Below are 16006 nucleotides of genomic sequence, written 5' to 3' on the forward strand. Positions count from 1 at the left end.
CCCATTTATTTGAATGTCAGCATACATTTAATGTAGAGTTTTATTATATATTTTAAATATATGCATTAATTGTTTTCTTTTAAAAGTAATATTAACTCCGTTTAAAACATTCGAATAGCGGAAATAAAAAATACAAATATATTGAGTACAGCTATGTCAGGATTTAGAAATAATTTGTATCTTTTAGCCTTTTCCTGCAGGAAATCATAGGGCATACGCACTGTTATGTGTGCTTATTATTTTATTTATTAGGTTTTTATTTTTCCTTTTTCTCCCCAAAGCCCCCAGTACATAGTTGCATATTTTTTTAGTTGTGGGTCCTTCTAGTTGTGGCATTTGGGACGCTGCCTCAGCATGGCTTGATGAGCAGTGCCATGTCCGTGCCCAGGATTCCAACTGGTGAAACCCTGGGCCGCCCAAGCGGCGTGCAGGAACTTAACCACTCGGCCACGGGGCCAGCCCCTATTTCTGCTTTTTAAAAGTCAGTATTTGTTATAAACTTCTCAGTTGTTGGAGTCTTCATAGCCTCATTCTTGGTTGTCTAGAGTGAATATGCTTTGTTTAACCATTTCCATCGGTAGGTGTTTAAGTCGTTCCACTTTTGCTTTGTTGTTTAAACAGAGCCGTGGTGAATCTATTTCAGCATATAGGACAGATACCCAGAAAGCGGTAAGAACATTTTCGTGGCTCCTGATCCTGACGATTGCCTCAGTTTACAGTGGTATAAGCTGCATGAAGAGGCAGCAGGCTCTGTTGCTGGAAAGGGCAGGTTTTGGCCCTAGAATGACTGGATTCAAATTCTAGCCCCAAGACCTACTAGCTGTAACGTTGGACAAGTTACTTAATCAGCTAGTCTGTAAAATGAATATGTAATAGTAGCTCCCTGATGGTGTGGTTAAATGAGTTTCTGTCTGTAAAGTGCTTCCGGCTGTGCCTGGCATGTAGTTTGTGCTCCAATGTCAGCTGCTGCTGTTATTTCTAGTGTGGTTTATCAGTTTCACCTCATCTTTATGCTATTAATGCACTTAGCAGCGTTTTTTCCTCCCCCCAGCTTTATTGAGGTATAGTTGACAAATTATATATATTTAAAAGTACACAGCGTGATGATTTGATAAAAGTATACATAGTGAAATGATTCCCGCAGTCCAGTTCACGCATCCATCACCTCACAGTTCCTTTTTTTTTTCTGGTGAGAATGCTTAAAATCTATTCTCTTAGAAAATTTCAAGTATACAATACAGTATTATTGACTGTAGTCACCATGGTGCACATTAGATCCTTGAGCTTATTACTAAGTTCTTAGAATAAGAATAAAATAGAGAAGAACAGAAGTTGGGTTTGTTTCATTTTGTTTGGTTTTCGTTTGGCCTTCTGCATATTTAATTGCGCATTTAGTTGCTCATTTTTCAGGTGTAAGCTACGTGGTCAGTGATGATCCTGTATGTGTAGCTGCTTGTGCCCAGAGGCACAAGATATGCATTGATCTAGTAAAACTTTTGTTTAGGTAGAAGCTGCATTTATATTTTTCACTGCAAGCATAAAAATAGAAAGGAAACTTTTACTTGTTCTCACATCTTTCAAATAGTTGTGAGTGTATGATGTGACTGACATTTGTTGAATACCTGGGTGCCAGGCACTCGTAGTTAATATAGTTTGAACTGTAATGTAAATAGCGTTATTAAGAATGTACTTTTGGGGCCGGCTCAGTGGCACAGGGGTTAAGTTCCCACATTCCTCTTTGGTGGCCCGGGGTTCGCTGGTTTGGATCCCGGGTGTGGACATGGCACCACTTGGCAAGCCATGCTGTGGTAGGCGTCCCATGTATAAAATAGAGGAAGATGGGCACGGATGTTAGCTCAGGGCCAGCCTTCCTCAGCAAAAAAGAGGAGGATTGGCAGCAGGTGTTAGCTCAGGGCTAATCTTCCACAAACAAACAAACAAAAGAATGTGCTTTTACTTTTTTTTTTGATTTTGGGGTTGAACACGACTAATTGATATACAAAAAACAACACACAAGTTTCGTTGTTTTTTGCTTTTATCTAGAAAGTAGGTATGTGTATATATGTGAACAATAGTAGAGATCGCTCAAATTGCAATAAAAATCTGGCTTTCTTGGTATATATGTTAACTGTGACCTGTCATGATAGTTACTGTGTTGTATGTTGTAAACCATATTCTTTAATGGAGTGAGTTTTTTAGGTATTATATTTGAGAATAGAGGATTACAACAGATTGGAATAAATGACTTCTTTAATATTTTCAATGGTAAATTAGTCTCTAGTAAATGTGTACAGTAAAAATTATATAAGCATCCCAGGATTTTGTTCAATCCTAGTTTAAACAACATTTGTGTCTGTCAATAAAATCGTGGAGAATAATGGTGCTGGGGAGACCACCTACTGATAAATTTCCGATTAACTTTATTAGTTTAAACAGATGCTCTCTTTCTCGTAACCTCCACCCAAGTCGTGATTGTTCCACCCATAACAAGACACAAAACAAAGACCTAATGTGAAATGTGGCTTTAATATTAGTACATGCCCATGGGAGGGATGTCGGGGAAATTATAAGATCTTTTGCTTTTTAATCATTGAATTTACAGAAAAGCATGTTTAGAGCCGTATATTTTTAACTGAATTTCCAATGTTATGTAATAATCGAGAGAAGAAACTTAAAGGTCTTTACTGAAAAAAAAAAAGGTCAGAACTTGTACAAATGAGAAGACGTAAGTGACATTGTTAAAAATAAACATGAAAAAGACTGACAAATCTTGTTGGTTTGTTTTCCAAAGGTACGTGAAAAACGTAGTTTTAGAATTAGGAAAATATAGCTATAAAAGATCTTGAGGATTATTGATTAACTCTGTCTTCATCTAACCCTGTGTAGACTACTGCGCTTTAGAAAATAATTAAAACTGTTTAACATAAAAATGCATTTATAGAGATGTAGAATATGGTACAAATAATATTTATATAAATAGCTTTATAATATATTTGGATACAAGTTGACCATTTCTTAACAGATATTAATTTATATTGAATTCAGTTAGTTGAGTTGTTTTAGTTTAGGATATGTGTTAAATAAGTTAAATAATGCAGTTTTTCTTTTTGTGATGTGTTAAAGGAGGAGTAGATTCCAATGAGTGTGAAAATGTGTCAAGAAAAGAGGAAATGTCAGAAGAATTTGAAGCTGATACTATGAATTCTCTGGCAGATATGCCATTTGCTACTATAGACATTAAAGATGATTGTGGAAGTAAGTACTTCATTATATAAATCTGTATTTAGAAGCAATGAATAATAAATTTAGTGATTATATATATTTTTTCTTAATAAATTACTTCACCTTAAATGCTTGTCATGTTTTTGAGTTTGGGTTGTTAATTGTTATCTGTTGGTATTCTAATGTCAGAGCTATCACAGATAATATTAAGACAAGTCTCACAAATTTGGGCCAGCTCATTCTGTAGTTTAAAAGCTACTTCAGAAAATAATGGCTCAGATCATGCTGTGGTTTATAGCTGCTTTCTTCAGTTGTTCTGGAGCCTACTAGTGTCAGCAGTACCCATTCCTCTAGCAAATGTTTATTGCCTTTTGCTATGAGCCAGGCACTCTGCTAGGCATTGGGAGGGTCACCAGTGAACAAGACAGACATTCTCTCTGCTTTTTGGAGCTTTAACAGGATGGCATTGAAAATAGTTAAACTTTTAATCTATTTTGCATTTATTAGATTGATTCAGTCTTTGAGAGCTCCGTTAACCAACTTCAGAGAACCAGTGCTTACTTGATTGAAATTCTGCTAAAACTCTGTAAAAATCTAAATCTGAATTTCATGTCACTGTAAAAACAATACTGTACATGATATTTGCGGCTAGTTCTGCTGAAAAGGTGACAGATTTGCCTATTATTCAGGTTACTTGTGAACAGGAAAAAGGAAAAGCACCTGTGTATTCCACAAATGTTTGTTGACTGCACCTGGAGGCTCCATAAGACATTATCTAGGGCCCATCCCGGTGGTGCAGCAGTTAAGTTTGTGCACTCCACTTTGGCTGCCCAGAGTTCACCAGTTTGGATCCTGGGCACAGAACTATGCACTGCTTATCAAGCCATGCCATGGCTGGCAACCCACATATAAAGTAGAGAAAGGTGGCACAGATATTAGCTCAGGGCCCAACTTCCTCAGCAAAAAGAGGAGGATTGGCAGCAGATGTTAGCTCAGGGCTAATCTTCCTCAAAAAAAAAAAAGAAAAAAAAGAAATTATCTAGTTCAGTCTCTTCATTTTTGCGGAGAGAAAATGAGACTGAGAGAAGTTAAGTAAATTAACTAACTTCACACAATTATAAAGAATTAGAATCTGAGATTTGTGATGCATTAGTCATTTCTTTGTTGAACATTGATTGTGTAGGGGAGGAAGACATTTCCTCTACCCACTCTAGGTCCTTCTGGCCAGGCTGTGAATTAAATTCACATGAGACAGAATAACAGGAGAAAATTAAGCAAAGCTTTATAACATGTATACATGGGAGAGACTTGGCAAAATGGCGGAGGTTCTCATCTTAAATACCATCTTCAGCTACAAAGGAGGATGTTAGGTGTAGGGGGAGTCAGTTATGGGAGATTACTAGAAAAGAACAGTAAACAAGAGTAAGGTTATTATGCAGATTTAAGTCCTTGCCTTCTGCATTGATTAGAGTTTCTAGAGATAAGGTCATCCCCCCTTCTTCCTGGTACACAGAGGGAGAAACCTTTACAGACAGAGATTCCATTACAAATGTAAATGTCTCTTACAAAGGGTAACTTTTACTTTTCAGAGTTTCTCTCAGGTCTGCAGTTTTTAAAAATAACCAGCCCAAAATAATCCTCATGCCAAAGAGACATATCTTGGAGTGGCCAATTCCCATCCCCCACAATTGGATGCCTGACAAATGCTAGGTATTAATGCCAGTTACTGGGAATATTGAAACACATGACAAGATTGAAACATGATCAAGAAACTCACAGCTTTACTGGGGAGCCAGTACGTTGGCAGCTGTGATCCCATAGATGAATGCCATAGAGGATGCTGTGGGAGTACATGGGGTGAGGGTGTGAGGGGGGCGTCTCTCCTGGATGTCCTGGAAGACTTCCTAGAGGTTTGGCGAATGTAGAATCCTGGGGATAAATATGAACTCTGCAGGGTTCTTTCCTCAAAACTGTCCTTGAACTTCATTGATCATCAGAATTTGCTGTGGGGTGATATAAAAGAACAGATTTCTCTTGTCCACCTATTTGTTGGGCCAGGGAATCTTTTTTGTTTTTTTAAACTTAAATCCCATGAGATCTGGTGCTCAGCCAGTCTCAGAAACCACATTGCTCTCTGCCTTGCTGTCTTCCCATGCAGTGAACCTGATTTATGTTTTGGGGAGATGTAAGGAGAGAGGGATACTTAAAATGGATTAAGTCTCTGATAATTTACTAATCAGTGTTTCCCATTCCATAATCCAAGGAGCAAAAGGAGGAAGAGGGATTTGCTCTGTCGACGTAGGATTTCCCATCCTTTCCTTTTCAGCTGGCCTTTAGAGAAGAACAGCTTTTGTAGGTTCACAACTGTTAGGGGAACCTTGCTTTGAAGAATTAGTGTATCTTTTAAGGAGAAGAAGACACCCTTTGGAGACCAGAGGCAAGAATACCAAGGATTTACAGTCATGGGTCACTTAATGACGAGGATACCTTTTGAAAAATGCATCGTTAGGCAATTTCGTCGTTGTGCCAACATCATAGAGTGCACTTACACACACCTAGACGGGATAACCTACTACACACCTAGGCAGTATGGTACTAATCTTATGGGAACACTATCCTATATGAGATCTGTCGTTGACTGAAATGTTGTTATGCAGCGCATGACTGTAATCATGTTTTTCTCTTAATTCCCTTCTTTTTGAGCAAATAAGTTGCTCAAAAAGCAGCTTTCTGAATGATCATGCCTACCTGCGCATGGTGGGCATCCCCTGTCCCTCTGAGCTCTGTTCCATCTCTGACTCTGTCCGGCTGGAGTGTTCCTAGTTGGACTGGAGTGGGAGATGGACCTTGTTCACCTGTGCAGGTGTAGGTGCTTCTGAGCTGTGCACATCTTGCACAGATCTGGTCTATGTGAACAAACAACCGTAGTAGGCATGGAGAGGTGGATACCACCAGAATCCCAGGGAGCAAATGCTGTTTCCGTAGCTGCTGTGTTCTTATATCTCCGCTGGTGAGGAGAAACAGTGGCCACTGGGACCAGGAAGAAGGAAAGGGATGTTTGTGGCTCTGCAGTCCTTTCCTGCTCTGAATGGTGTAGCTGCTGCTTCAGAGGATGGGCATTGGGAAGACTGGCCAATCCTTCGTACGAGTAAGATCTGTTCTCTGCAGTATGTGGTATATTTCTTCCCAAAGAAATGCTGTTATCTAGGTAAGTTAGGAGCTCAGGTCAGTGCGCAGAAGTCCACTTTTAGCTACATAGGATTATACCACTTTTCGATAGTTCAGATTTTGTGAGTTAAAAGTCTGTGGTTTAGTCTAAACTCCAAGCCACCGTGTATGATGTTACTTTTGTGGGAAGATAGATTTCACATTCCAAGCTCCAACTTACACACAGTCAGTGTGGTGTAATGAGAGAAATGGGAACTTGTGTTTTAAGTTTTGGTTATTTCATTTTCTGCTTGTGTGACCTTGGACACTTAATCTATACGACCGGGGCTTCTTCAACTGTGAAACAGAAAATTCCCTCCTGCTTGCCTCCTAATGTTGCTGGACAGATCAAAAGAGGTAACATGTGTAAGAAGGCAATTAAAAATGTAAAATAATGCACAAAAGCTATCTATAAAAGCTTTGAAACATATCCCTTTGTTATATGGGGACAACTTGTTCCTTCATTTTTATAATAGCATTTAGTAAAACACCAAGGAACAGATACCAAAATTCTTTGCAAACCAGAAATTACTAACTAGGTTTTCGAAGTGAGATTTTTATAGAAATGTCCGAAAACTGGGAGTTTTGTTGTCAACTCGGTTTAAGATAGATATAGTAAAAGTGTTTGTGTCCAAAACACAGGGTAATTAGTTTGTGGCGTGAGTGGACTTAATGTGGCTTTCTCTTACATTTAGGAACATGGAAATTTAACCAGTCTTCTGGCTCTATGGTGGACAACAGCCTTAAAATTCTCTGGTTCCTGGTTGTTGCCTTTGGTTCTTTCATTTTGCTTTGGTGGGTGGAAATTGAGAGTTGACTGCCAAGAAATTCCTGTTGATAGAAACCCTGGCAGAGGGATGAGGAAAGCAGGGCTAACAAAAAGAGCATCGTGGGAAGGGGAATCCTTGCCAGTAAGAAAACTCCTCCCCAGGGGCTGGCCCGGTGGTGCAGTGGTTAAGTTTGAGCATTCTGCTTCAAAGGCCGGGGATCGCCGGGTTGGATGCCAGGTGTGGACCTATGCACCACTTGTCAAGCCACGCTGTGGTAGGTGTCCCACATATAGAGGAAGATGGGCACTGATGTTAGCTCAGGGCCAATCTTCCTCAGTAAAAAGAAGAGGATTGGCAACAGATGTTAGCTCAGGGCTAATCTTCCCCCCCACCAAAAAAGGAAAAAACTCCTCCCCGAATGTTTGGTTCAGGGTCTCATTGTCAACTGTGTTACATCAGTGGGGGTGCAGTGCCATCATCAGGTGTCCTGTGGTCTGGTTGGCTGAAATGGGTCTACACATTTTTTTGTCAGTTTTCTTTTTGGGAAGAGTCTGTTTTGCTAGAATTATATTTGACTTTTTTTTGAGGAAGATTAGCCCTGAGCTAACATCCGTGCCCATCTTCCTCTACTTTATATGTGGGACACCTGCTACAGCAGGGCTTGACAAATGGTGCATAGGTCCGCACCCGGGATCTGAACCGGCGAACCCTGGCCGCCAAAGCAGAATGGGCAAACTTAACCCCTGTGCCACTGGGCCGGCCCTTAGAATTACATGTTAGAATATAAAATGTATTAGACTATTGTTAGAATTAAATATAAAATATGTTAGAATTATATACATTAGAAGTAAAATATCCAAATGTATGTACACAAGAAAATCCTGTAGAAATTTTGAGGAGGCAGTACAACCTGAGCCACACCTGGCTCTCTCTGGACGCATTCTGGGAGGAAAGCCAGCGTTAGTGAGTTGCTGACCTGGACCTGAGTGGGTCTGTTCTCTTTCCAGGGGGAAGTGTCATTGGTCAATCGGTTAGAGACCCAGTAAACTTTCCGGAAAACGTTTGGGGTTGCCGTTAGTCCTGCCTCTGAGAGTCGAACGGGAGTTGAGGCGAGTCACTCTACTGCTGAGAGGAATAGCTTAGTGTGCTCCCACAGAGGGAATTCGTGGATGCTTCCGGTTTTTTTTTTTTTTTCTTTTTTTTATTGAGTTATTGATAGGTTACAATCTTGTGAAATTTCAATTGTACATTAATGTTTGTCAGTCATGTTGTAGGTGCACCACTTCACCCTTTGTGCCCACCCCTCACCCCACCTTTCCCCTGGTATCCACTAAACTGTTCTTGGTCCATAGTTTTAAATTCCTCATATGAGTGGAGTCATACACAGATTATCTTTCTCTTGCTGGCTTATTTCACTTAACATAATTCCCTCAAGGTCCATCCATGTTATTGCAAATGGAATGATTTTGTTCTGTTTTGCAGCTGAGTAGTATTCCATTGTATATATGTCCCACATCTTCTTTATCCACTCATCTGTTGATGGGCACTTAGGTTGCTTCCATGTCTTGGCTATTGTAAACAGTGCTGCAATAAACATTGGGGTGCACAGGACTTTTGGGATTGCTGACTTCAGGCTCTTTGGATAAATACCCAGTAGTGGGATGGCTGGATCGTATGGTAGTTCTATTTTTGGTTTTTTGAGGAATCTCCATACTGTTTTCCATAGTGGCTGCACCAGTTTGCATTCCCACCAGCAGTGTATGAGGGTTCGTGGAGGCTTCCGTTTAATGGACTCGACTCTCTTAAGAGAATCACAGTCCTTAACTGTTTAGCCACATTTAAATCAAGACTCAAAATGAAATATTTGTTTTTTTTTTGTTTTCAGTCATGTGTCTCTTCTAAGTGTGGAATTCAGTTCTCCTCATGTTGGAATGATTATAATCCTATTTTACCTCACACAGAATTCTAACCCTGTAATTACTGGTGGTTTTAGAGATAAAGGAAATTATCATTTCATTGCTTATTTATTAGCTAAATCTATTAAGTTGTATTTTAAAAAATACTTCAACTCTTAAGCCTTTTAAAATATTGATTGGAACTTACCTTTACCTGAAAAAAATTTTTTTATAAAAGAATGCTGTATCAAATAAAATTGAGTCCCAATACCTGCTAGAGTGAGTGATTAGCCTGAGTCACTTTTGCAAAAAGGATAAATTATGTCCTGTGTCCTCTCTAATTTGTTGAAGCATGTTATACATATTCTAAATTTTGATTTGAAAGGGCTTAAGGCAAATATTTGTCCCAAATAATACAAAGAGTTGACATCTTTTTCCTTTTTTTTAAAAAAAACAAGAAAACAAATAAAAATTAGAAAAAGCCCTTTAGATACATTAATTCATTGAACACATATTTATTGAGTACCTGCTATGTACCAGATACTATTATTGGTGCTAGGCAAATGATATAGAAGATTAAATTCAGTTAGTAAATAAATAAATATATGGAAAGTTATTCAACTTCACAAGTATCAAAGGATGCACATTAAAATATGATTGTAACTTACCAGATTGGTAATATCTTTTAAAAATAATACTTATTGATTTAATGTCATACCCACATTGTACTGTTACAGACCTTTTAGAATGGAGTTTGTTGGAATCTCCAGCAATGTTCATACGTGTTATAGAACCGCTCATGAGATTCCCAATACAAGAATATAGTCTTACTTGTGGAAAAAAGTTTTACTCATAAATATGTGTCACAGTGTCTTTTAAATAGTAAAAATATTGGGAACACCCCAAAATGGCCAAATTAGGGAATGGCTGAGTAAGCTATACTAGTGCCTTAAATTATGTATTATGCATTTATATATTATGAAAATATTATTATTATTTTTTGATTAGCCCTGAGCTAACAGCCACCGCCAATCCTCCACTTTTTGCTGAGGAAGATTGGCTCTGAGCTACTATCCATGCCCATCTTCCTCTGCTTTATTTGTGGGACACCTGCCACAGCATGGCTTGACAAGCATTGTGTAGGTCTGTGCCCAGGATCCGAACCAGGGAGCCCTGGGCTGCTGAAGTGGAGTGCGTGAACTTAACTGCTGCACCACAGGGCTGGTCCTGAAAATGTTATTTCTGAAAACTATGTTACAGGCAACATTTCCTATATAAAATGCAAAGTGAAAAAGTAGGGGAAAAATGTATGTGTTATTTGCTTACAATTGTATAAATACTTTATGTGATCTGTCACCAAAATTCATAGTGATTGTGTTAAGATAGTGGGTTTATGAGCAATTTTTTTGTTCCTTTCTCTGATCTTCAAATTTTATGAAAGTTCTTGATTCTTAAATCAAGTGAAAGTTGTGAAAGTTCTTAAACTGTGGTGACTAAGAGTGAGGACTGTGGAGTCAGACTGTCAAGGGTCAGAATTTGCTCTGACGCTTTCTTATTGTGTACTTTGAGCAAGTGTCTGAGCTCAATTTCCTGATCTAGGAAACTGGCATAATTGTAGCTATCTCTTAGGATTCTTGGCAGGTGTCAACTCATTAATGCATGTGAAGTTCTTACGACAGTGTGTGGCACAGAACTACCCTCTGAAAATTTGTATTAATTATCTCACCAAAATTTTTTGCCTAAATATAGTTGCTAAATTAAATATTTTAAAAAATCTTCCCCTTGAGAGCAATATTTTGAAATAATATCAGTGAATCCTTTCGGTACATTGCTAAGTGCTTTATATTTTCTTACGTAATCCTCACAGAAACTTAATGAGGGAGGTAAAATTACTTTTTTTAGAAAGTTTTAGTAATTCACCAGAGAGTCTTCAGATAGTAAGGGGAAATCTGTGAAATATAGAAGGCAATATTCTAAGTCATATAATTAAGGAGTTTTGAGCATGGTTACTTCAAAGATTTTGACTGTTTAAGTAACAACAAGAAAAAAGAAAAGAATGTCAAAACGAAATCTAGTTCATTCCCAGCCTTTTGGCTAAGAGCAAGTGTGCACACAAGCAACCAGCAACAACAGATGGACTAGCTAATTAAATTAATTTCTCCCATAACTCACTCCCTTGTAGTTGTTTGAGGTAATAAATAAAACTTTAGGAAAAATTGGGTAATTTACATAAAATGACATGTTATGCTTTAGGTAAAAAACCAAATGCATGGATCAGAGACTTACAGCCTTTGCCAACAAGACCAGATTCATTGGAGCACATTAAAATGGCTACTGAAATCATTATGAAAATTAACAAATGTAATCAATTAAATTTATGAGGTGGGTTTGCAAGCTGTACTGCAACTGATGATTTTTTTTTTTTGCTAAACAATAAAGTTACTCTAAATAATCCAGGGAGAGATGCAGGGTGCAGGGCCAAAGCATTCCACATTTTGCTTCTATGGTCACTGATCTTTCATATTTTTATTAGTAAACTAGATATTGTATGACCACTTTGCTCATTATATTTTCATATGAACTAAATAAAAAGAATAATAGCAAATTGTATTTTAGAACTTAGATTATGATTTCAAAGTTAGAAATCAAATGAGGTTCAGTAAGGAAAAAAGATATTTTATGCTCTGGCTGTATAAGTAAACTTTACAAATAAAAGGCAAGGAAGACATGCAAAAAAGAGAAAAGAGATGTTGGACTTAGCGTGTCACAAGTTGGTCATAAATCAGCAGAACTCACTGAATTAAAAAAAGCAAACGTATTACAAGGGTAAATAAAACTGTAGTATAGTAATAAATCTAGGATTCTTTTCTTTTTTTGCCCAGATCTCATCAAATAATTTTAAACTTTGCCCTGTCTGGGATGCCTAACAAAAGAAAATTTTGGATAATACAGTTCAAAGGAAAAGTGAAATAGTTATTACAGAAAGCTAAGGGAATTTAGAAAAACCCTGTATTTCTTTATTTTTACCAAGAGGTTGTATTCTGAATTGGGGTTTTACTCTGTCATTCTCATGATACAAGAATTGTTAGAGTTGTCACACATTGTAACTAATACTTCCGGAGATTATAATTTTCTTTCTCTGGATGTCTGCAAAATGGACTTAGGGAATGTTTGAAGTGGCAAAAAGAAGTTGCTGCAAGAGAGGAAGACAGTTTAGTTTTATAGAGATAAGGTATCGAACAACTTGAAGTGCTGAAAACTTCAGCAGTCTTTTAAATACCATGTTATTAAGTCTGTTCCTCTTAGTATTGTTCATATTGAGTAAAAGACAGCAAAAAGCACTCTATGTCTTATGTTCACAATAAGGAATACATTTTACAGTGCCACCCAGTACACTGTATATGCAAATAACTCAGGTTTCATGAAGCACTATTTGCACTTACCATAAGCAGTGTACTGTCTCTATTACTTCTGTTCTATCCCACTCTACCCCACCCCACCCCACTGTAGTCCATTCATTTCCATTCCAGTTTTTAAAAAGTGCTTTTTTATTATCTTCTAAGTTGATTTCATAACACACTAGTGGGTTGATACTTGTGGTTTGACAAAGGAAAACTAGATTATAGGTTCAGGATTCTCTTTCTACTATGTTAATTTTGAGATGAACTAAAGGTTATAAAATCAGCTGGATTATTTGTTTGGACACCATTCTTTTGTGGTTGTTATTGTTGCTGAGGAAGACTGGTCCTGACCTAACATCTGTTGCCAATCTTCCTCTTTTTGCTTGAGGAAGATTTGCCCTGAGCTAACATCCATGCCAATCTTCCTCTATTTTGTATGTGGGTTGCCGCCACAGCATGGCTGTCAACCAGTGAGATTGGTCCACGCCCAGGAACCAAACCTGGGTCTCCAAAGTGGAGTGCACCAAACTTAACCGCTAGGCCATGGGGCCAGCCCTGGACACCATTCTTTTTTCAATTTCACCGTGAAATGTCCTCATTGGTACAGGTTAGTATGGTTTAGTTAGTACAGTTAGTTAACTATTAGTACCTTTATCACAGATCACAGAAAACTAGAACTGGAAGAGACCCCTAGCTGTCCCTTTCCTACCCCTGGGTTTCTTTCTTTTCTTTATTTTTTAAAAAAACATTTCATTATAGAAACTCTCAGGGATATTCAAAAGTAGAATAGTGGAATGAGCCTCATATATTAATCACCTCTTCCTCACTGGATTGTTTTGAAGTAAATCCCAGGTGTATCATTTTTAATCTGTAAATACCTTAGTATGTATCTTTAAAAGATAAGGAATTAAAAAAAATCCTTAATATATCCAAAATACCTTACCACACCACAAAATAATGGTAATTCCTAATCTCATCAAATATCCTGTCAGTATTCACATTTCTGTGTCATAATGTTTTAAAAACTGGTTTGCATCAGGAACCAAAGTCTGTGCATTATATTTGATGGCTGCATCTCTTCAGTCTCTTCATCTGTGGATCTCCACGTCTGGTTTTTCCTTATGTGTGTGTTTATTGTTGAAGAAATCAGATTGTGTAGAAGTTCCCATATTATGGTCATTTAACGTGTTTCTCTGTCCTTTATATTTCCAGTAAACTGGTAATTAGATTAGGAGGCTTGATTGAGTTTTTGAAAATTGGCAAGAATGCTCCAAAAGTGTTTTGAATTTCCTGCTGTGGGATATCAGGAGGCAAAAAATGTTTGGTTGTCTTGCCTTTTTGTGATGTTAAGATTGATTGCTGACTTCCCGTCTTGTCACCTGATGCATTATTAAATTCCCCATCAGCTTTCCATCTCATGGGTCATCCTTTGATGTTCTTTGGGTTGATCCATACTCTGTTAAGGGTTTCAAAATGCTGATATTCTAACTCTAGCCTTTTGTATTTATTAGCTGAAAATTTCTATAAAGAAGAACTTTACTTAGTTAACTGTTTCCTGTGTGACTATTTGGTTATAAGGAAAAGCTGAATAAATGCTTGATTTTTTCCCCCCTTTATCTTCAGAGTTTTAGAATAATAGTTCTTTAGACTCCTCCAAAGCTGACCTGTGAGTTTTTGGTTTTAATTTTTCTTTTGAGTGTTATTATGAACTGATGGATTTAAACATTTTTCATGTACTCCACACCATTGAAGTTACTATTCTATTTGATGCTCAAATTGTCCCATCCTTGGCCAGTGGGGGGACTTTCAAATTGGCTCTAGAGACCTTCTGACATGGTTCCAGATGTCTTTGAATTTCTGGGTTCCTCTCGTACATGTTATGCCCCAGACCTAGAATCACCTATTTCTCCAAGGACTGACCAGCTTTTTCAGTTCTCAGGTAAAGAAATGAAGTGACATATTGGAAAGATTCTTGTTGGAAGACTAGTCTTTGGGTCAATACCCTTTTCGTGCTGCCTCTATAGGACCGAAACAGACATTGCTAGTTGCCTTCCCATCAGTGGACCCCTCCCTTTTTCCTTTTGTAGATTATTTTCCTCACATAGGCGTAGGTCAATAACTGCCAGATGCTGTCCTAGCTTCCTGCAATGCCTGGGGTTAGCCCTGTGTCCTGATTTGGCCAATGAGATGTAAGGAGGAGGATGCTGGGAACTTATTTAGAATTAGTTTGTAATTTTACTTAAAAAATGGATGTTTTTCTTTTGAAATTTTTTTCACTGTTACATTTAATTTTTAAAAAACTATTCAAGACTGCTGTATATTTTCCATACTCATAGAGGGTGCAAGTGGTCTGGATAATAAAAACAATGGATAGTTTATAAATCATCTCAGTTTCTTTTTGGAGTCCTCTAAATGATCTTAGCAGATACCAATGTATCTCCCTGTTTAGCCCTGGGTTATATCTAATAATTATAATAGTTAATAATAGTGGTTACTTTGCACCAGAAAGAAGTCTAAGAGCTTTCATGTGTTACTTCACGTAATCCTCAAAATGACCCCATGCGGTAGCCATTATTATTATTCTCAGATTATAGAGGAAGAAACTGAGATAAAGAGTTTTATGTGACTTATCTAAGATTGTACCACTAGTAAGTAGGGAAGCCAGGATTCCAACCTAGCCACTCTGGTTCCAGACTATATTAAAATTGGCTTCCATTTCCAGAGGACCAATTTACTAAGAGCAGATGCAAGTGGGCTAAAAGTGTATTTAGAAGTGGATTTGAAATATGTGATACTTCATTAGCACATTTGTGGCTTCTGTTTAAAATTACTACATTGGTTCATGTTGCTACAATCAAATGTAGGACTGTTTCTCAGATGTATAAAATTACGTGCAACTCAACAACATATTGATTTGATTTTCCATATTAAAAAAATTGCATAGAAAATAAAACCTAGTGGCATCATATGAGGCAATTCAGATAATTTTCATAATACAGATGAGAATGCTGTGTATTTTTTCTTAGCAATAGAATGTTTCAAGTTCAACAAGCTCATGTGTATCAAAGAAGCTAATCATAATTTATATTTCAAATATGTGTGTTCTCTGTGAAGCTTTATCATTTTAACCACATTAATCATTAGGCACGTAGTTGAGAAATGCGGTAGTGAAATGGATGCACAAGCACGCCAGGTAACCTTGTCTTAACTCATCATGATACGGGTAGACCTACTACCGAGGTCACCTTGCTCTTAATTCACCCCTGTCGTCTAGGTCTCACAAATATGTGTTAGTCCTAGAAAGACAGCATGTCTATTTCCACACACCCTTAGTTTTTAAATTTTAAACATAATCTACTATTTTTCTTAGAAGTGAGTATTTTAAAATACTAGTTGTGACATTTATTTAAAAATTGTTTCCTATTAATATTTTCAAGAACAACAGAATAGGGACACTTGCTTCTGCTCTTTGGTTTTATGTGTGGTGGTAACTACTTATGCTTCGAGAGAG

General features: G+C 37.6%; 1 protein-coding gene across 10 annotated transcripts in view; it reads left to right on the top strand.

Annotated features, from left to right (window-relative positions):
* Positions 1-16006, top strand: part of AKAP7 (A-kinase anchoring protein 7) — a 141698-nt gene that overhangs the window by 1311 nt on the left and 124381 nt on the right. For 8 of the 10 annotated variants that reach the window (XM_070223847.1, XM_023651086.2, XM_023651085.2 and 5 more), the window contains exon 2: positions 3124-3255. In XM_070223847.1, coding sequence (XP_070079948.1) covers positions 3124-3255 — 132 coding nt within the window. Of the gene's footprint in view, positions 1-621; positions 670-3123; positions 3256-16006 lie in introns of all 10 variants that reach the window. The other 2 variants (XM_070223850.1, XM_070223848.1) reach the window with 1 other exon arrangement.

Source organism: Equus caballus, chromosome 10, assembly GCF_041296265.1.
Source record: "Equus caballus isolate H_3958 breed thoroughbred chromosome 10, TB-T2T, whole genome shotgun sequence".
Lineage (NCBI taxonomy): Eukaryota > Metazoa > Chordata > Mammalia > Perissodactyla > Equidae > Equus > Equus caballus.